Source organism: Kogia breviceps, chromosome 8 (assembly GCF_026419965.1).
Source record: "Kogia breviceps isolate mKogBre1 chromosome 8, mKogBre1 haplotype 1, whole genome shotgun sequence".
Lineage (NCBI taxonomy): Eukaryota > Metazoa > Chordata > Mammalia > Artiodactyla > Physeteridae > Kogia > Kogia breviceps.
Genome location: NC_081317.1, coordinates 8,959,111 through 8,977,569, shown reverse-complemented (window position 1 = coordinate 8,977,569; position 18,459 = coordinate 8,959,111). Strand labels below are relative to the sequence as shown.

General features: G+C 53.8%; 1 protein-coding gene across 5 annotated transcripts in view; it reads left to right on the top strand.

Moving 5' to 3' along the window:
• Positions 1 to 18,172, top strand: part of MVB12B (multivesicular body subunit 12B) — a 266,327-nt gene extending 248,155 nt beyond the window's left edge. For 4 of the 5 annotated variants that reach the window (XM_067040715.1, XM_059073140.2, XM_067040716.1 and 1 more), the window contains one exon: positions 14,553 to 18,172. In XM_067040715.1, coding sequence (XP_066896816.1) covers positions 14,553 to 14,639 — 87 coding nt within the window. In that variant the 3' untranslated portion in view covers positions 14,640 to 18,172. Of the gene's footprint in view, positions 1 to 14,048; positions 14,117 to 14,552 lie in introns of all 5 variants that reach the window. The other variant, XR_010841852.1, reaches the window with a different exon arrangement.
• Positions 18,173 to 18,459: the final 287 nt, after the last annotated feature.

Here is an 18,459-nt window from a genome sequence, read left to right as displayed (position 1 = left end):
CACACACGTGTCAAACAAAGATCACAGGAGTTCAACACTGGACAGAATATTCTGTATCTTGCTTTCGCACAGACCGGTGTATCTTGCACAACCTTCCATGTCATTTCACACAAATCTCCCTCACTCTTTTTAATAACTACATATGGTTCCCTTTTATGATTGTCATAATTTATTTAAGCAATCCACTGTTGATTGACTTTTGAGTTGTTTCCAATTATTTGCTATTACATCAGTGCAATATATTTCCTTGTACGTGTGTCTTTGCTCCCTGGGTGTTTCTTTAGAAGAATGCATGGTATTACCATTTTGCCTTCCAAAAAGAGTGTGCCCATTTTAAACTTCCCCTCTCCCATCCTGTGGTGTGTGAGGGGGTACCTGTTTCCCACATCCTCACTATAGCTAAGCATCACTGGTATTTAAAGGTGAACATCTTTTCATATGTTTATTGGCCATTTGTATTTCTTTTGTGAATCTCTTCTGTTTGTGCCCTTTGCCCAGTTTTTTCTATTGGCTTATTTCGCTTCTTTCATTTTTGAGTTATGTTCTTTGCAATAACCTTCTTTCTGTCCTTTGTTGAAACACACACACACACACACATTGAACCAGTGGCGTTTCACCTTGTTAAAGATGTGTTCTGCTGTACAATGGTTTTTAATCTTTTCATGGGCAATCTTGTCTTTGTTTTAAGGTTTTATTTTTGACTTCATGTCCTACTTAGAAGATTATAAAAATATTCGCCCATATTTCTTCATACCCTTTGTATTTTAATACATTAACATATTAAATATTTTTCAACTACTGAATCCATCTGAAGTTTATTAGAAGGTAGGATCTAGAACCAGCTTTATTTTATCCTAAAGTGTTAGTCAGTTTTCACAACAGCGTTTACTTTCTTCAGTGAGTTTTCAGTGTTACTCTTATCGGACAGTTCCATCTGTAAGTGGATCAATGGACATTTTTCTTGACTCTGTTCATCTCTGTTCTTTTTATATGATTGCCACACTGCTTTGAATCTGATAGCTTTATAATCAACTTTAATATATGATAAGGTTAGTTCTCCTTATGTCTGCCCCACCTCAATTTTTCAAATTATATTCACATGATTATTCTTCCCGCTGAACTTGAGAATCTTTTCAGGGGGAGAAACTCCATTCTAGATGTTTACTGTGACTGCACTGAGCATACAGATTAATAGAGGAACGATTGGTGAAAAGCCTCCACCTGGGTCTTTGTTTCTGTCACTCAGCAGAGTGGAAGGGCGTTCTTTGTGGAGCGCCTGCACCCTTCTTTGTAGGTTATTCCTAGGTGTTTGATGTTTTTGTGGCTCTTGTGAACAGGATCTTTTCTTCCATTATATTTTCTGTCATTTATGTATCAAAGAGCTGTTGACTTTTGCATCATTTTGTGGGCTGGCTCTCCCACTGACTTCTTCTGTTGTTTCTGACAGTTTTTCAGTTGCTTTTCTTCAGTTTCGCAGGCCGGAGTTTATGTCGTCGGCAAATACCAACACTGCCAACTCCTGTCCCTCTTCCTGTGCCTTCGCCTGGCACCGCGGCCAGCTCAGTGAGGTCACTGGGCCGCCTTGTCTGGATAGAAGTTTCTAGTTTCTATACTAACCCATAATGCTGCATTTTGGCTTGCTGCATATAGACATATCTTTTTTTTATTATCATGTTAAAGAATTAGCCATCTATTTCTATTTTCGTAAATGTTTTTTATCAGGATTAGATGGTAGCTTTTTTAAAAAAATTATTTTCATAATACCTTTCTTTCTTTCTTTCTTTCTTTTTGGCTGTGTTGGGTCTTTGTTTCTGTGCAAGGGCTTTCTCTAGTTGCGGCGAGTGGGGGCCACTCTTCATCGCAGTGCGCGGGCCTCTCGTTGCGGAGCACGAACTCCAGAAGCGCAGGCTCAGTAGTTGTGGCTCACGGGCCTAGTTGCTCCGCGGCATGTGGGATCTTCCCAGACCAGGGCTCGAACCCGTGTCCCCTGCATTGGCAGGCAGTTTCTCAACCACTGCGCCACCAGGGAAGCCCTAGATGGTAGCTTTTGATAAATGTCTTCTAATCATCCATTGAGATGATCATATTTTTTCTCTGCAGGAATATTAATACGGTAGATTATATTAATAGAGTTCCTAATACTGAGAGTCTGCGTTCCCCCTCCCCCCCGCCTTTGGTTCTGTCGGCAGCGGTGTCGCCAAGCAGCAGCCGCCACCCGGGTCACCAGGGCGATCCTGCAGCGGCCCAGGGCGTTCATCATATAAATGAGGGAGCCGGGCTGAGCCAGAGCTGATGTTTGGCAGACAGAATTACCTGCCTTGGATACTGTCATGAGTTGTATACCTGAGTCATGCAGAACTGAGGTCAAGATGAATATTCCGTCTTTTGAAGTCCATCATAAAAGGATTTTTCTGTCGTTTTCTGTCCTTTTGGAAACTCTCATCCTCCAAGTTTGAAAGTAATACCCACCCACCCAGCCCCGTCAGTTGAACTCTTAGAAGGTTGCCCGGCACGTAGGTAGAAAAATGAGCGTAAAGATAAAGAATGGGTAGGGCACCTTCCCAGAGTCACCCCACGGCTTCTCCTTTTCCACTCAGAAATCAGCGCCAGAAAACGACATTGTTTTAAATATTTTCCACAAATAACCTAGGAGAGGGAAAATACAGATGTCCATTTTTTAGGTGACATTCAGATGAATTCTGACATGCTGACTCACTGAGGGGTGAGCCCCCGTGGCTCTTTGCCAGCAGAACCGGCGTTTATTCAGCCACAAAGGCGTCCGTCAGCCCCCAGCCCTGCCCAGAGCCCCATGCCGACACCAATGGCTGGACCCGCAGGTACCCGCTGGGCTCCCAGCCTTGCAGCTTGGGAGGGGCCAGGAGAAGTAAGCTTGTTATTAATTATGCAGCAGTCCTAGTGCCACCACAGAATGTGCTTTCCCCCATTTTCCTTAAAATGCATGGCCTTCTCTGTCTTTCATCTTTCTACTTTTAAGAGTCATGGGTGCAAGAAATATTTCACTTTCTTGCTTACTCTGTCCCCATGTGCCCCCACAAAATGCACTCACAGTGATAAAATGGCAGTTGACACTCTGGTTGGGCAGTTCGTAGGGAATGGTGGGGACTGCGGCAAACTGGAAAGCTCGCCTCTCTCTAAAGGAAGCAGCCTTCGTTCACCTGCGTGAGGCTAAGGGTTGGGGTGCAAGAATGAAGGTCCAAAATTGCCATAGCCCCCGATTTGTTTTATAAAATCTGGAAAATGCTGGCATTTTATGCAAAGTCTCTTCAACTTTTCAATGTTTATAGCTATTTTAAACACCACACAGGCCACCAGTGTGTGAACCTCCAGCTTGCCCATGTCTGTGCATGGAGGTAACAAACACAGATCACATGTCGACTCATAATTTCACCATTCACAGGGGTGATGTGGACAAGCCCTGGGGTCAGCACTTTGCCTCCATGAGTTAAATACCATGGATTAGGGGCCATCACACCATCGCGCTCAGAGGCTGTGGGAATTCAGAGGGACCCAGGGCTGGACCGACACACTGCTGCTTCCAGAGACTGAAGACCAGAATGACCTGCCCCCTGCCTGAGAACTGAGTCCCTAAGCTAGCTGTCTTCTCTCCTTTGCATTGAGCTGTCCCCAGAGCCTGATCTGTCCCTTCACTCACCTATCCACCCACCCGTCCATGCATCCACTCATTCACCTCCCCACTCCCCACAGCCTGTACCATCCATCCATCCATCCATCATTCATTCATTCATTCATTTATTCATCTATTCTGGGCCACAGCCTCTACCAGCCTCTGAAGCTACAGAAATGTCTGAGGCCCCATCCCCACCTTGTACTTAAGGAGGAGATGGAAAGTGATGTGGGGGCCCTGGAAGCTAGTGATTAATCCTCCCTGGAGGAGGACGAATGTCCCCGAGGGAGTAGCATTCGGAAGGGCACAGAGGTGTGGTGCTTGACAGGAAGAGAGAGGGGAGATCTGAGAAGCCATGTGTGGGGAAAGGTCTGTGCAGAAACCTTGGACGCCTCACTCCCAGAGCAGGGGCTGGGGCTCCGCCCGGGTGGGGACGTAGGAGTCACTTCACCGCTCTTTGATGCTCTTGTCGGTTCCTAGGTGGAGGTGCTCCTGAGCTGAGGGTGCCCTGAGGGGGGGGGGGCTCTCGCGGCACTGAGCCCAGGGCAGCAGGCCTTGTAGGGTGGGTGTCACCATCCCCCCGCCCCGGGAGTCCCCGGCTTAGAGCAGGAAAGGGGGGTGGGTGCTGATGAGGGTTGGTGAAAATGACCTGGGTGCCCCGGAGTCAAAAGAGGTGCGGCCTGAATCGGCACGTGGTCCATGCATGCATGCGGCGGCCGTGCCCCGTGCCCACAGAGACGTGGTGCCTGCTCCTGGAGCAGGTGGGTCGCGAGGGGTCCTTTCTCAGCCCCTCATTTAGGGCGACACTGAGCAGTGGGGCTGAGGGGGTGGGGCTCGGGGTTTCTGACTTGGGTTGCTGCTCTCGGGTCAGAGCTGAGGAGCCCAGCGGGAAAGCCAGAAGGGAAACCCAGAAGAGGCTTCCCGCGAGGGTCGCACCGACCCCGCTGTGGGCGTGTGGTGGCACCCTCCTGCTTCCTGAGCCCGGTCGCCTCGGTCAGGCTGCTCCCCTCTCTGAGCCCCGCCGTGCTCACGTGGGAAGGACGGCAGTACCAGCTTCACTGGGCGCGAGGATTCTGTCCCCGACCCTGGCTTGGGACCCGGCGGCTCCTGTCCCTCCCGTCCCCTTATTAGTGACCACAGGGCTCATGGGCTGTAGTCCAGGAGCCCTGACCTCCAGGCCCAGCTGTGGGCTCTCAGCAAGTGAGGGGACGAACAAGGCATCTCCCCAGCTCGGGGATGTTTCAGGACCGCCCCCCCCCCCCCGGTCTGGGGGGCAGTCCTGGCTTCCCTTCATCCCCCAGGCCCCAGTCTGCACGTGACAGCCCATCTCTGGACAGAGCCCTTGTACAGACAGGCTTGTCGACCCCAGGGCCTCCCCCTTCCGCACAGTGTTTTTGGATGTCTCTGTGGATCATGACCCAAGGATGAAAGGAGCACTCCTGTGGGAAGACATGAGGAGGCTCAGAGCACAGAGTGTCCCCTCCTCAGGCTCGCCCCTGCCCCTCCGGTCCGCAGTGGCCCTTTTGATAGCTTGAAGGGGCGGAGTATTCAAAGCAGCCGGACGGGCCCTCCCAGCACACGGAGGAGGCCTGCGCCGTGGCACGTGAGGCCCCTTAGGGCCCACTCCTCACAGTGGCACCTGCCCCTTTCCTCTCCAGGGGCACCCGAGATCCCGCAGCCAGGCTTCCAGAAACAGGGTCCTCGTGTGAGGAGAGGAAGCTTCCCAGAGCTGAAACTCCCAGAGGGGCTGAACCCGGGGTGACACAGCAGGTGCCATGGCCTGGCCCACGGGGCCGGGACAGGTGCCAGCACAGGCTTGGGAAAGGCAGGCTGCGGGGACGGCCGGGGCCACTGCTCCGAACCTCACCCACCGCCCAGCTGCCCTGGGGACCCGCCGTGACTGTGACTCCAGCCCTGAACCGGACTTCAGGTTGGCTGGTGTCTTGTTCCTTTACTTCCCCCTCCCTGTCCTCACCCGGCCGGGGCCCCGAGGCCCAGCCTGGGCTCCTTCAGACCCGCTCTTGCCACATCCTTCCAGGCCCTTCTGTGACCCCACCTGCCCCCCATTTCGGAATTCCACCCGTATGAGAGGTGCGTGTAGACACCGGTCCTGAGGCTGGATGCGCCACTGGCAGTGTGCCTGTCCCCGCCCCCGGCCTCATCCAGCCCTCGGGGACCGTGGGCAGTTTGATCCTTCCCTGAGCCTCAGCTTCCACATCCCAAAATTTGGGTTCTCAAAACAGTCCCTTACTGCTCTTTCTTGTCTGGAGCCCTCGCGTTGATTTGATAGTTACAGGACCCATGGAGGGAAGGGTGGGAGGGTGTATGCTTGCCTTTACTTCTTCCCCTCTATTTTATTTAGCAAAAGGTTTCAGGTAGTGGTTCTCTACCTGCTTAACCATTAAAGTCCCTTAGATGCATTTAAGAAATGCTCATGCCTGCCTTGCCCTCACCCGACCCGGACCCCAGGCAGGGCCCAGGCAGCACTGGCTTTGGTTCAAACCCTTGATTCTGATGCACATGGAGGACTGCTTTTTCACTCTCAAGAGTGCGTGGGGGGCTTGATCACCCTCCTTCCACCATGAGGCTGGGGCTAGAGTGACTTGCCCCCCCCCGCCGCCCCAGTGCAGCTAGAAGCCAAGGTTGCCATCTCCCACCGCCAGGATGCTGGCCTCACCGTGACAAAAGGCTCTGGGAATCTGGGAATCGCGTGCTGTGGCTCGAGAGGTCGGGTACGTTGGTGGCAGGGTCTTCTGCCAGGGGCCCACCATCCCCGGCCCAGGGAAGCCCCGCAGAACCCCTGACAGAAACGTCTCTTTCCTGGATTTCCTGCTGCTGTGATAATGGCCCATGCCCACCAGGGGGCGCTGTGGCCAGGGCCGGGCCGGGCGCAGCTTGGCTGGGCTCAGCTCTGCGAACTAAAATGCTTTTTAATTGAAAATTTTTTTAATTCAAAAAGGATTTGCTGTTTGTACGCGAGTGCAGGTTTTCCTCATGCAGGAGGCTAATGTCCTGAGTCAACAGATCCGGGCCCAAATCCACCTTCAAAGGTACTCAGTGTTTGCCCAAGGGAGTGAAAGGGCTTCCAGAAGCGGCCCTAGTCTCTTGGGCAAACACTTTGGGGCCAGCAATCCCAGGCAGAGGACAGCGTCTGTGGGAAGGGTTATCCACGGCCTAAGGGGGATTATGACGGGGGACATATGTTGAAATTTCATTTGGGGAGTTAGAGAAAACAAGAGGTGCTTTTCTCCAGCCAAGATAACCTACAAAGGGAAGAATCCCAAGGGCAGGGGTGGGCGGACAGCAATCTGTGCGGCGGGTCCCTGGCCCCCTCCTGGGGCGGCGGCGAACTCGGGCCATGAGTCAGGAGGAGGCGGCGTGTGTACTCCTGATCCTCCCCCCGCCCCCGAGGGTGAGAGAAACAGGAGTTTAGCAGTTTGTCCTTGAAGACCCTTCTATACCCCCCCACTCCGCAGTGACGGTGTCCCTACCCCTGGCCACCCACCAGGGCCCTTCCACCCTGGCCTGCCCACCTGCGCCCCCTCGTCGCCCACCCCCCGCCCCTGCCGTCGGGAGCGCCCTTGCCCGGCCCACCCCGGCAGCGCCCAGGTCTGCGGCCCGCTTCCCGGCCGGCTCTGGACGTCTGGGAGCGCGGGCTTCCGTCTCCCTCCACACGCTCTCTGTGGCCGGCCCCCAACCAACCAAGGAGGCCTCGCTGCCCTGGCATCGCCGCCACCCTGGGAGCCGGACACAGCAAACACTCTGGAAGAGCAGAGGTGGCACAGCCCACAGCTGTCTCCCCAGCGCGTATTGGCGCCCCTGCAGGGCGCCTGGCGCTGGGCTCGCTCCCTCACCTCTGCTGCAGCCCCCCGGGTGGGCGTCTCCCAGGCAAGGCCTCAAAGCAGCCAAAGCAAGCACACACCCCCGCCGCCGCCTCCCCCCCTCTCCCCCAGCCCCTCTGCCCTCATGCCTCTGGTCTCCTCTGCTCTCTCCCATCCACATCCGCTCCCACGTCTCACTGATTGGGCCACGGAACCGGCCCACAGCATCAGGTCGCCTGGGAGCCGAATCTCAGGCCCCACCCCAGACCTACTGAGTCAGGACCTGCGAGTGTTAAAGGCTGATCAGCCTGCTGTTAGCAGCCTCTTCAGAGCTGGCTGCCACCCTCTCCCCACGCCTGAGGAGAGACCACACTCGCCTGTCCACGTCAGCACTGCTCTCTTGAACCTTTGCCCACCCAGAACTGCCCCTGCTAAGATCACCATGTGTTTTTAACTACCGTGCCCCCAGCCTGTGCAGCTCAGGCACTGCTGCCCTCCTCCCTGGCCCCTGTGTCCATCGTCAGGGCTGGTTTCCTCCTCCCCTCCTGGCCCCAAGTGCCAGGCCCATCCTCTTGTCTTCCGACCCTGGCTGCTTTTCTCGAAACGGCTCCACACCTGTAACTCCAGATACCCTGCCTCCCAAGTGCTTCCACTTCCCATCCCTTTTATTCCTGGCTCCATATGTCTCCAGCCGGGCTTGTGGCACCCCCTGGGTGCTCCTCAGGGACCGCCCTCGGCCGTTGGCAAAATGCTCTCATGCTCTCTCCCCCACGCTGCTTTCGTCCTGTGTTGCCCATCTGGGTTAAAGGCCCCGGTGTGCCCATGTCCATCCCCTGCCGCTCTTGTAGGGCTCTCACCTGGCCTCAGCGCCCAGCACGGGGGCAGGGAATGTGATGGGTGCCGATGGAGCTGTGATGCACCTGAGAAGCCACCAGGTGGCGGTATTGTCCCAAACTTTGCCCGAAGGCCTGGTGGGGGGGCTGCACTGCTCCTCCAGCCTCCTGGGAGCTGGAGTCCCCAGGCCATGGTCATTAGCAGTTGAGTGGGGCTACTTTGATGGGCTCCCCCACGTAGCCAACAGATGTGCAGCGAGTGCTTGCCTGGTGCTGGGGCAGGCGGGCCCTTAACCTGCAGCACCTCGTCCTACCTTCACGATAGGCCCCGGGAGTAGAGATCATCACGCCACCTTTTTTATCGAGGTATAATTGACATGCAACATTATATTAGTTGCGGGTGTACAACATGTTTCAGTATTTGTGTATATTGCAAAGTGATCGTAGTAATAAGTGTGGTTAATATCCCTCATCACACACAGTAACAATTTTTTGACTTCTGGCGAGAACTTTTAAGATTTAGCAACTGTCAAAGATGCAATACAGTATTAATAACTGCAGTCACCAGGCTGTACATCCCCCCCGCATGGCGTAATTGTTTCGTGGCTAGAAGTTTGTGCCTTTTGACTCCCTTCACCCGTTTCGCGCACCCCACCCCACTGCTGCCTGTGGCAACCACCCATCTGCTCTCTGCACGGTGAGCTTGGTTTTGTGGTTGCTGCTGTTGCTGTGTTTTAGAGTCCACATATAAGGGAGATCAGACGGTGTTTGTCTTTCTCTGTCTGACTTATTTCATTTAGCATAATGCCCTCAAGGGCCCATCCGTGTTGTCACAAAGGCAAGATTTCATTGTTTTATTTTTTATTATTTAAAAAAAAATTTTATTGAAGTATAGTTGATTTACAATGTTGTGTCTCAGGTGTACAGCAAAGTGATTCAGTTATGTATGTGTGTATATATACATGTACATACATATATTCTTTTTCAGATTATTTTCCCCTATAGGTTATTACAAAATATTGAGTATATTTTGCCGTGCTATACAGTAGTAGGTCCTTGGTGGTTATCTACATTATATATAGCAGTGTGTATATATGTTAATCCCAAACTCCTAGTTTATCCCTCCCCCCTGCTTTTCCTTTGGTAACCATAAATCTGTTTTCTATGTCTGTGGGTCTATTTCTGTTTTGTATATAAGTTCATTTGTATCATTTTTTTTAGATGCCACATGTAAGCGATATCATATGATATTTGTCTTTCTCTGTCGGATTTACTTCACTTGGTATGATAATCTCTAGCTCCGTCCGTGTTGCTGCAAATGACATCATTTCATTCCTTTTTATGGCTGAGTAGTATTCTATTTGTGTGTGTGTGTGTGTGTGTGTGTGTATACACACCACATCTTCTTTATTCATTCGTCTGTTGATGGACGTTTAGGTTGCTTCCATATCTTTGCTATTGTAAATAGTGCTACAGTGAACATTGGGGTGCATGTATCTTTCCAAATTATGGTTTTCTTCAGATATATGCCCAGGAGTGGGATTGCAGGATCATATGGTAGCTCTATTCTTAGTTTTTTAAGGAACCTCCATACTGTTCTCCAGTACTGTTCTCTGGTTATACCAGTTTACATTCCCACCAACACTGTAGGAGGGTTCCTTTTTCTCCACACCCTCTCCAGCATTTATTATTCATAGACTTTTTGATGATGGCCATTCTGACTGGTGTGAGGTGACACCTCATTGTAGTTTAGATCCGCATTTCTGTATTAGCAATGTTGAGCATCTTTTCATGTGCCTTTTGGCCATCTGTTATGTCTTCTTTGGAGAAATGTCTATTTAGATCTTCTGCCCATTTTTTGATTGGGTTGTTTGGGCTTTTTTGATACTGAGCTGTATGAGCTGTTTGCATATTTTGGAGATTAATCCCCTGTCAGTCACATCATTTGCAAGTATTTTCTCCCATTCTGTAGGTTGTTTATGGTTTCCTTTGCTGTGCAAAAACTTTTTTTTTTTTTTGCGGTACGCAGGCCTCTCACTGTTGTGGCCTCTCTCGTTGTGGAGCACAGGCTCCGGACGCGCAGGCTCAGCGGCCATGGCCCACGGGCCCAGCCACTCCACGGCATGTGGGATCCTCCCAGACCGGGGCACGAACCCGCATCCCCTGCATCGGCAGGCGGACTCTCAACCACTGCGCCACCAGGGAAGCCCTGTGCAAAAACTTTTAAGTTTAATGAGGTCCCAGTTATTTATTTTTGTTTTTATTTCCATTACTCTAGGAGATGGATCCAAAAAGATATTGCTACGATTTATGTCAAAGAGTGTTCTGCCTATGTTTTCCTATAGGAGTTTTATAGTATCCGGTTTTACAGTTAGGTCTTTAATCCACTTTGAGTTTATTTTTGTGTATGATGTTAGAGAATGTTCTAATTTCATTCTTTTACATGTAGCTGTCCAGTTTTCCCAGCACCGCTTATTGAAGAGACTGTCTTTTCTCTATTGTATGTGCTTGCCTCCTTTGTTGTAGATTGATTGACCATAATTGCATGGGTTTATTTCTGGGCTTTCTATCATGTTCCATTGATCTATATATCCTTTTTTGTGCCAGTACCATACTGTTGTAATTACTGTAACTTTGTAGTATAGTCTGAAGTCAAGGAACCTGATTCCTCCAGCTTTACTTTTCATTCTCAAGATTGCTTTGGCTATGCAGAGTCTTTTGTGTTTCCATACAAATTTTAAGGATTTTTCTTGTTCTAGTTCTGTGAAAATGCCATTGGTAATTTGATAGGAATTACACTGAATCTGTAGATTGCCTAGGGTAGTACAGTTATTTTGATAATATTGATTCTTCCAATCCAAGAACACAGTGTATCTTTCCGTTTGTGTCACCTTCAATTTCTTTCATCAGTGTCTTATGGTTTTTGGAGTACAGATCTTTTGCCTCCTTAGGTAATTTTAATCCTAGGTGTTTTATTCTTTTTGATGGATGGTAAATGGGATTGTTTCCTTAATTTCTCTTCCTGATCTTTCATTGTTAGTGTGTAGAAATGCAACAGATTTCTGTGTGTTAATTTTGTATCCTGCAACTTCACCGAATTCACTGATGAGCTCTAGTAGTTTTCTGGTAGCGCCTTTAGGATTTTCTATGTATAGTATCATGTCATCTGCAAACAACAGTAGTTTTACTTCTTTTCCAGTTTGGATTCCTTTTATTTCTTTTTCTTCTCTGATTGCTGTGGCTAGGACTTCCAAAACTATATTGAATAAAAGTGACGAGAGTGGACATCCTTGTCTTGTTCCTGATCTCAGAGGAAAGACTTTCAGCTTTTCACCATTGAGTATGATGTTAGCTGTGGGTTTGTCATATAGGGCCTTTATGATGTTCAGATAGGTTCCCTCTATGCCCACTTTCTGGAGAGTTTTTATCATAAACGGATGTTGAATTTTATCAAAAGTTTTTCCTGCATCTAGTGAGGTGATCATATGCTTTTTATCCTTCAATTTGTTAATGTGGTGTATCACATTGATTGACTTACAGATGTTGAAAAATCCTTGCATCCCTGGGATAAATCCCACTTGCTCATGGTGTATGATCCTTTTAATGTATTGTTGGATTCAATTTGCTGGTATTTTGTTGAGGATTTTTGCGTCTGTGTTCATCAGTGATATTGTAATTTTCTTTTTTTGTGGTATCTTTCGTTGTCTGGTTTTGATATCAGGATGATGGTGGCATCATAGAATGAGTTCGGAAGTCTTCCTTCCTCTGCAATTTTTTTGGAATAGTTAGAATTCTCCTGTGAAGCCATCTGGTCCTGAACTTTTGTTTGTTGGGAGTTTTTAAATCACAGATTCAATTTCAGTACTTGTAAATTGGTCTGTTTATATTTTCTGTTTTTTCCTGGATCAGTCTTGGGAAATTGTACCTTTCTAAGAAATTTGTCCATTTCGTCCAGGTTGTCCATTTTATTGGCATATAGTTGCTTCTAGTAGTCTCTTATGGTCCTTTGTATTTCTGTGTCAGTTGTAACTTTTCTTTTTTCATTTCTGATTTTATTGATTTGGGCCCTCTCCCTTTTTTTCTTGATGAGTCTGGCTAAAGGTTTATCAATTTTGCTTCTTTTTTCAAAGAACCAGCTTTTAGTTTCATTGAAGATTTCATTCTTTTTTTTTTTTCATCGCTGAGGAATAGTCTACTGTATATATACCACAGTTTCTTTATCCATTCATCCATCGATGGACACTTAGGTTGGTCCATATCTTGACTATTGTAAATAATGCTGCTGTGAACACGGGGGTACGTAGAACTTTTTGAATTAGCGTTTTCCTTTTCTTGAGGTAAATTCCCAGAAGTGAATCACGTGACGGTTCTATTTTTAGTTTTTTAAGGAACCTCCATACTGTTCTCCATAGTGATTGTACCAATTTACATTCCCACCAGCAGTGCACGAGGGTTCCCTTTCTCCACATCCTCGCCAACACTTATTTCTTGTTGTGACCCCTCTTTAGAGATGAGTTCACTGAGGTGCAGAGGAGGAAAGACCTGCCTGAGGTCACCCTGCAACGTCAAGTCCTTCCCTCCCCGCCCCTTCTGTTTGTAGGGACCACAGTCCTATCACCAGTGCCACCCGGTCCCTGTGGCTGCTCAAGGCTGCTCACCTCTTGCTGTTCACACGGGACAGCCAGGGACAGCCCAGGCCTCGCCTCCGCACCCAGCCTGGATCTGTCCTGGGTCGGCCTCCGGGACCACTGGCAGGGTGGCTGAGGACGCAGTGCTGCAGTGGTAGTCTGCTGGCTGCCTCGGCCTCCCCACCATTGCCCCCTGGGACGAGTAAAACCCTCCAGAAGCTTCTGCTTCCCCTCATTCCTAGAACGATCCCTAAAGCCCCTCAGCCCGTAGCTGTGCCCCTTGCTCTGTGTGGCCCTCAGAAGTGCCTCCTTGCCGCGGGCAGCTCACTTTGGGGCTCGGGAGGGCATTTGGAGCCCACGGCTGCGGCTGGGGTCTGCACCCCACTGGGTGGGCACCCAGCGGTCACCCTCCGGCCGGGATGGTTCCACGTCACCTTCCCGGCAGCCCTCCCACTGGTGTCCCCGAGGCGACAGCTTCAGGTAGTGGCTGAGTTCAACCAGGCAGTTCAACTTTGCTTTATGTAGGGAAGCCCGTTTTATGGCAATTCTACTGCTAAAATGTTTTAAGATATTATTTTCAATGTTTAACGACCCCTGACCTAATCTAAGCAACTCATTTCTGAGACCCACGGACCCACGTGGCTGCCCTGCGTGGTGTCCAGGCCATTCCCACGGCCCCGCTCCCCCAGCCCGCAGCCTCAGGCCTGGCCCTTCTGCCCGGCGGGCACTCCTCACCTGGGCCCCCTCTTCTTCCTGGCATGCCCTGCCCAACATTTGGATGTTGAAATCCTGCCTGGCCTTCAAAGCGAACCACAGGTGTCCCCACCCCTTCTCTAAATTTCCAGCAGACTCGGAACCTACCTTGTATCGTTTCTGTGAGCTGGGGTCAGGCAGGTAGGCTTGGGTCTCAAGCGGGAGGGTTGAGCTCAGGTTCGGGCCAGCAGCAGCAGGGCAGGCCGGGCACAGGTACACTCAGCCGGCGCCCGCCCTGGCCCAGGCTCGTGGAGCCCCAGGCCCATCACACGCGAGGAAGTGCCCGGGAGCTCAGTGCGGAGCGCGCTTCGGGGTGTGGGGTGGAGCCCCTTCCCTGCGTCCCATGTCAGCCGGTGTTTGTCTTCAGGTCAGGAAGCACTGAGCACAGCATCAAGCCCAGGGGTCCCCCAAGCCTGGTGGCTGCGGCTAGCCCAGGTCAGGTCTGGGGTGGAGCCCCAGCTCCGTCCCTTCCCGTCCGTGGGACTCCTCCAGCAGCAGGAGCACGGGGACCATCCGCCGGGTGGGGGGGGGGGGCGGCAGGGCACACACGGGCAGCTGTGTGTGTCCGGTGCAGGCACCGCAGCTTTGGGCACTGCTGGTGCCGAGAGCTCACCTTTCGGGGGGCGGGCAGGGACCGGAAGGCACCAACTGTCACCAACCAGACAGCCACCTGCAGCACCAAAGGCATCTCCCCCCGCCCGCCGTGCATGTGCACAGCTCACGCCTGCGGTACGTGTGCACGTGCAGAGGGCCGCCCTCCCCCTGTCCTCGGGGCCTCGCCTGCCTGTCCCAGGCCGTGGTGGGGGGCAGGGTGTCTCTTCTCTGGTATCCTCGCTCCCTGACTGTGCCGCTCTGCCCCCTCCCCCTGCAGTACGAGTACAGCTTCCGCACGGAGCAGAGCGCCGCCGCCCGGCTCCCGCCCAGCCCCACCCGGTGCCAGCAGATCCCCCAGTCCTGAGGGGCCGCCTGCGGGGAGAAGACGCGTTGCCCAGACTACTGAGCGCCCCCCTCGCCCGGTCCCTCCTGCCACCCGTCCACGCTGCCCCGCATGGCGCTCCTGGGAGACTCTGGGCAGCTGAGCTGTTACCTCCTCGGTCATCGGCTTGCCTGACGTGACACCCTGCCTCCCTGGGGATGCTGTCCGTAGCCTTGACTAATCTGTGTGTGCTGTAGTGACCAGTGGCTCCTGCCATGTCTGTGTGATGACCAGTTGTCCTGCGAACAACCCTACCCACCACGGGACTCACCCCGAGGGCCCTGGACGGTGGTTCTGGCCGCCCAGCGACGCCACCGGCTCCCTGCTCTTCGGGCCGTCGCCACCACTAAGCCATTGCTTCCTCCCAGAGGACGCCGAGGGGCTGGCGGCTTCGCACAGGGCCCTCCAGGGCTGACGGATCGCCCCAGAGCCATGGAACACGTCACTCACGCCAGTGGCATCAAGTGCCCGAGAATTTCACAGGGACCCTAAGGAAACATGGGAGGAGGATGCCAGTGGGTCCCCAAGTGGACCCGGGCCCGGCTCCCTGCCCGCCGTGGACAACCTCGGACTCAGCCCTCAATTCACACACTGGATGCCCTGAGGTCGGGGGACAGCCATCCCCCCAGCCACCGGCCCAGAGAGGACTTGCCTTCCCGGCGAGGCGGCCGTGTGGCCAGGTGCTTGCCTGGATGTGAGCTTCGCCGCCAGGACGCTGGGCTCACTCGCCTCGCGCCCCCCTCCCCACAAAGGGCTCATCTCTGCAGCGCCCGTGCGCCAGCGACGGCTCCAACTGCCCGGCCCGGTGCTCTGGCCGTGACCAGGCCGCGGGTGAAGAGGCTCTGTGAGCCCGTGCCCAGGGACGTGGACACGCGGTCACCCAGCTTCTCAGAGCCAGGCTGTGTCTTAGTGGCCTCTGCTAACGGGAACAGTTGTTTTGGAAAGTCCGTCTGACCCAGGTCGCCAGACTGGGGCCAGAACTGACATTCCTGCCACGAGCGGCCAGGGGCCATGCTGGCACTCCCCACAGCGCCGGCTGGGACCGGGTGCCGGTGCCATGGGTGCCGTGGGTACGGGGCCGCTGTCCTCCCTGGAGGCTCGGTCCTCACCCCGCGGCTGCCTTGTCTGGCCGATGGAATTTGTCCTAACTCCCCAGAACTTGGTATCTCACATCGTGGGGGTCACCAGACGGTTGGCGCTTTGGATGTGAGGTTCGACGTGTGTCCGGTCGCTGGCATAGGAAGGCAGCCTAGGAGAGCCGCTGCCCGGCCAGAGCCAGCCCCTCCTCCCTGCAGTTCCTAGGGTGGCACAGGGCTGGCTGGGGCGCAGCAGCACCTGGCCAGTAGTTAGGAGCCGCTGCCTCTGGCTGAGAAGTGAGGCCGGGGCAAAACATCTCTCCCACGCCTGCCCCTCGATCTTCATTTCGATGCCTCCCGGTTTCTGTGCGTTAGACACGCGCTCACCTCTCCCCACTGTCCCCGAGGCCGGAGGACATCCCCGGCGGGGCCGGCCTTCCCGCGTGACCAGGTGGCAGGAAAAGGCAGTTAGTTGGTGGAACCCGCCAGGGGCCGGGAGGCGCGGGATGGAAAGTCCCCGTGAGGACCCTTTGGCATCGGTGCTTACCCAGGACGGAACCGATGAACCGGTCTCAAATGTACCCACTGAAACGAACGGGATGTTTCTGGGGAATTGGGGGAGCCCCGTGGGGCCCGGAGAACCAGTGCCTGCTGCTGCCGTTTGGACGGGTGGGGCTGGTCCCAAACCGGCAGGGGGTGACGTCTCCACTCCCCTCTGTCCGGCTGTGTTGGCTCGCGGGCTCTGTCCTTGCATCTCTCCTCGCACCCCAGCTGTGGGATCGTCTCCAACAGGTAACACCCCACAGCCTTTCTCCCTTGACCAAGAACCACGCACTTCGGCAGCTCCACTGGGCCCTAGGAGGTCCAAAGACATCCCCTTGGGATCCCTTGTCAGGGAGCAAGAGGGCAGTGAGGGTGTGGTAGGGGGGAGGAGCCGCCAGCCCTGGACCATCCTGCAGTTCTGGGACAGGCGGAGCAAGGTAGGGCTGCCAGGAGGAGGGCAAACCTCTCTGGACTCAGGCGAGCTGGAGAGGCCCCCACGCTGTCCCAGACTTGGTCTGGGTCTGACGGTGACTGTGAACGTCGCCATGACGGCAGCTTAAGACAGTGAAGCAGTGACAGTGTCCAGGAGAAGTTGGCGTCCGTGGTAGACTTTAGGCTGCTCCAAACGCTGCATCTTTTCGCCGGAGGTGGGTGCCCACGTGCCCCGCCTGCCCCGTGTGGAAGTGGAGCTCGCTCACCTCGGGACCGAGCCACCTCTGTTTCTCTTCTGGGACGGTGCTTTTCTTCACAAACCCTCTGGCCACGTGGGGAAGGAAGGCAGGGGTTCTCTCGGAGACGTGAAGGGCAGCAGCCTCCGTCCTTCCCGGAAGGACCGGCCAGAGCACAGCATCCCCTGCTGCCCTCTCTTTCCCCCTGAACGTTCCAAGTCTCTCTCCGAAGGCCTTGGAAACAGCACAACGGTGATACGGAGCAAGCAGATGACTCCAGGCTCACTTGCAAATTTATAACAAGGCTTTTTCCACCCAAGTCCTGGAACTGATACGAGCCACAGCCTCCACTCGGAGGCATGAGCGCCCGGTGGCGGGGAGAAATAGCGGGTTAGGCCCCCCGCCCTGGCTCCCCTGAGGGCCCGCCGCTGGGAGGCTCCGATGGCCACCACCTGCCCCCGTGTCCTTCAGAAGGCGGCGGGGGACGAGGAGGACCGACACGTACAAAGCACCTACTCCTTGCCAGGCGCGCCAGGCTGGCACTTAAAGCACATTTTCTCCTGTCACCACCCCTCCCCCCAAAAAACAAATACTCCGAAGCGTATGCTGTTTGCTCCTGGTTCCAGATGAAGAAGCTGAGACGTGTCCGCGGGCACAAAGCCGGTAAGTGGCAGAGGCGGGATCTGCCCCGGAGCCCCCGGTGCCAGCTGTCCCATCACAAGCACCTGCCTCCAGTCCAGCAACGGGTGCCCCCAGCTGTCACCGGCCCTGCTGGCGTGACAGTGTCTCGCCGAGCGCGGGGCAAGAGCCGGGTGCAGCCCCGGGACTGCAGGCCGCCCGTCACCGTTGACAGGGGTCCCAGCCCGCAGCTCCCCTGAGAGCTGCTGAGCCCAAGGGTGAGGACACAGAGAGAGACCTTGACGGCAGCCCCGTGCCTGCCGGGCGCACGAAAGCCGAGCTCGCCTCCCCAGGGCCTGGCGGGGCTGGGTGCCCGCTCTCACCACGCCCCCGGGGTGGCCAGCTTTCTTCACCTGTTGCGACCGTGCTGGCGGGGCCTGTCACCACCAGGAGACAGGCCTCAGGCAGGTGGCTACGTCACTAGCTTAGGAACAATGTCCTACCGCGTGTATTTATTTGAGGTGACTCTAGTACTTGGCAAAGGGAAGTTTCACTGTGTGATTGTCTTCTTAATATAATTTGTTAAAATAAACGTTTGTTTTAACCTTTCCCCAGCTTGCTGCTGTCTCTGAGGCACAGAGATCGGCGTCCCTCGGGGGATGCTCCGGGCTCCAGCTCTCTCCAGCTCATCCCGGCTGCTGGCTGGGTTGGCCAGCACCCTGGCCTTCCAGCCTTCTAGAAAGAGCTGGTGGGTTTCTTTGCCTCCGTTTAGCTTAGATGACCTGGTGACAAGCCAGAAGGATCCAAGAGGAGCAAAGAAAGCCCTGCCATTCTCTGGCAGCAGCCCTCTGGAATGCTTCTGGAGGGAGGAAAACACCAGTTTCCATAAAAGCATGT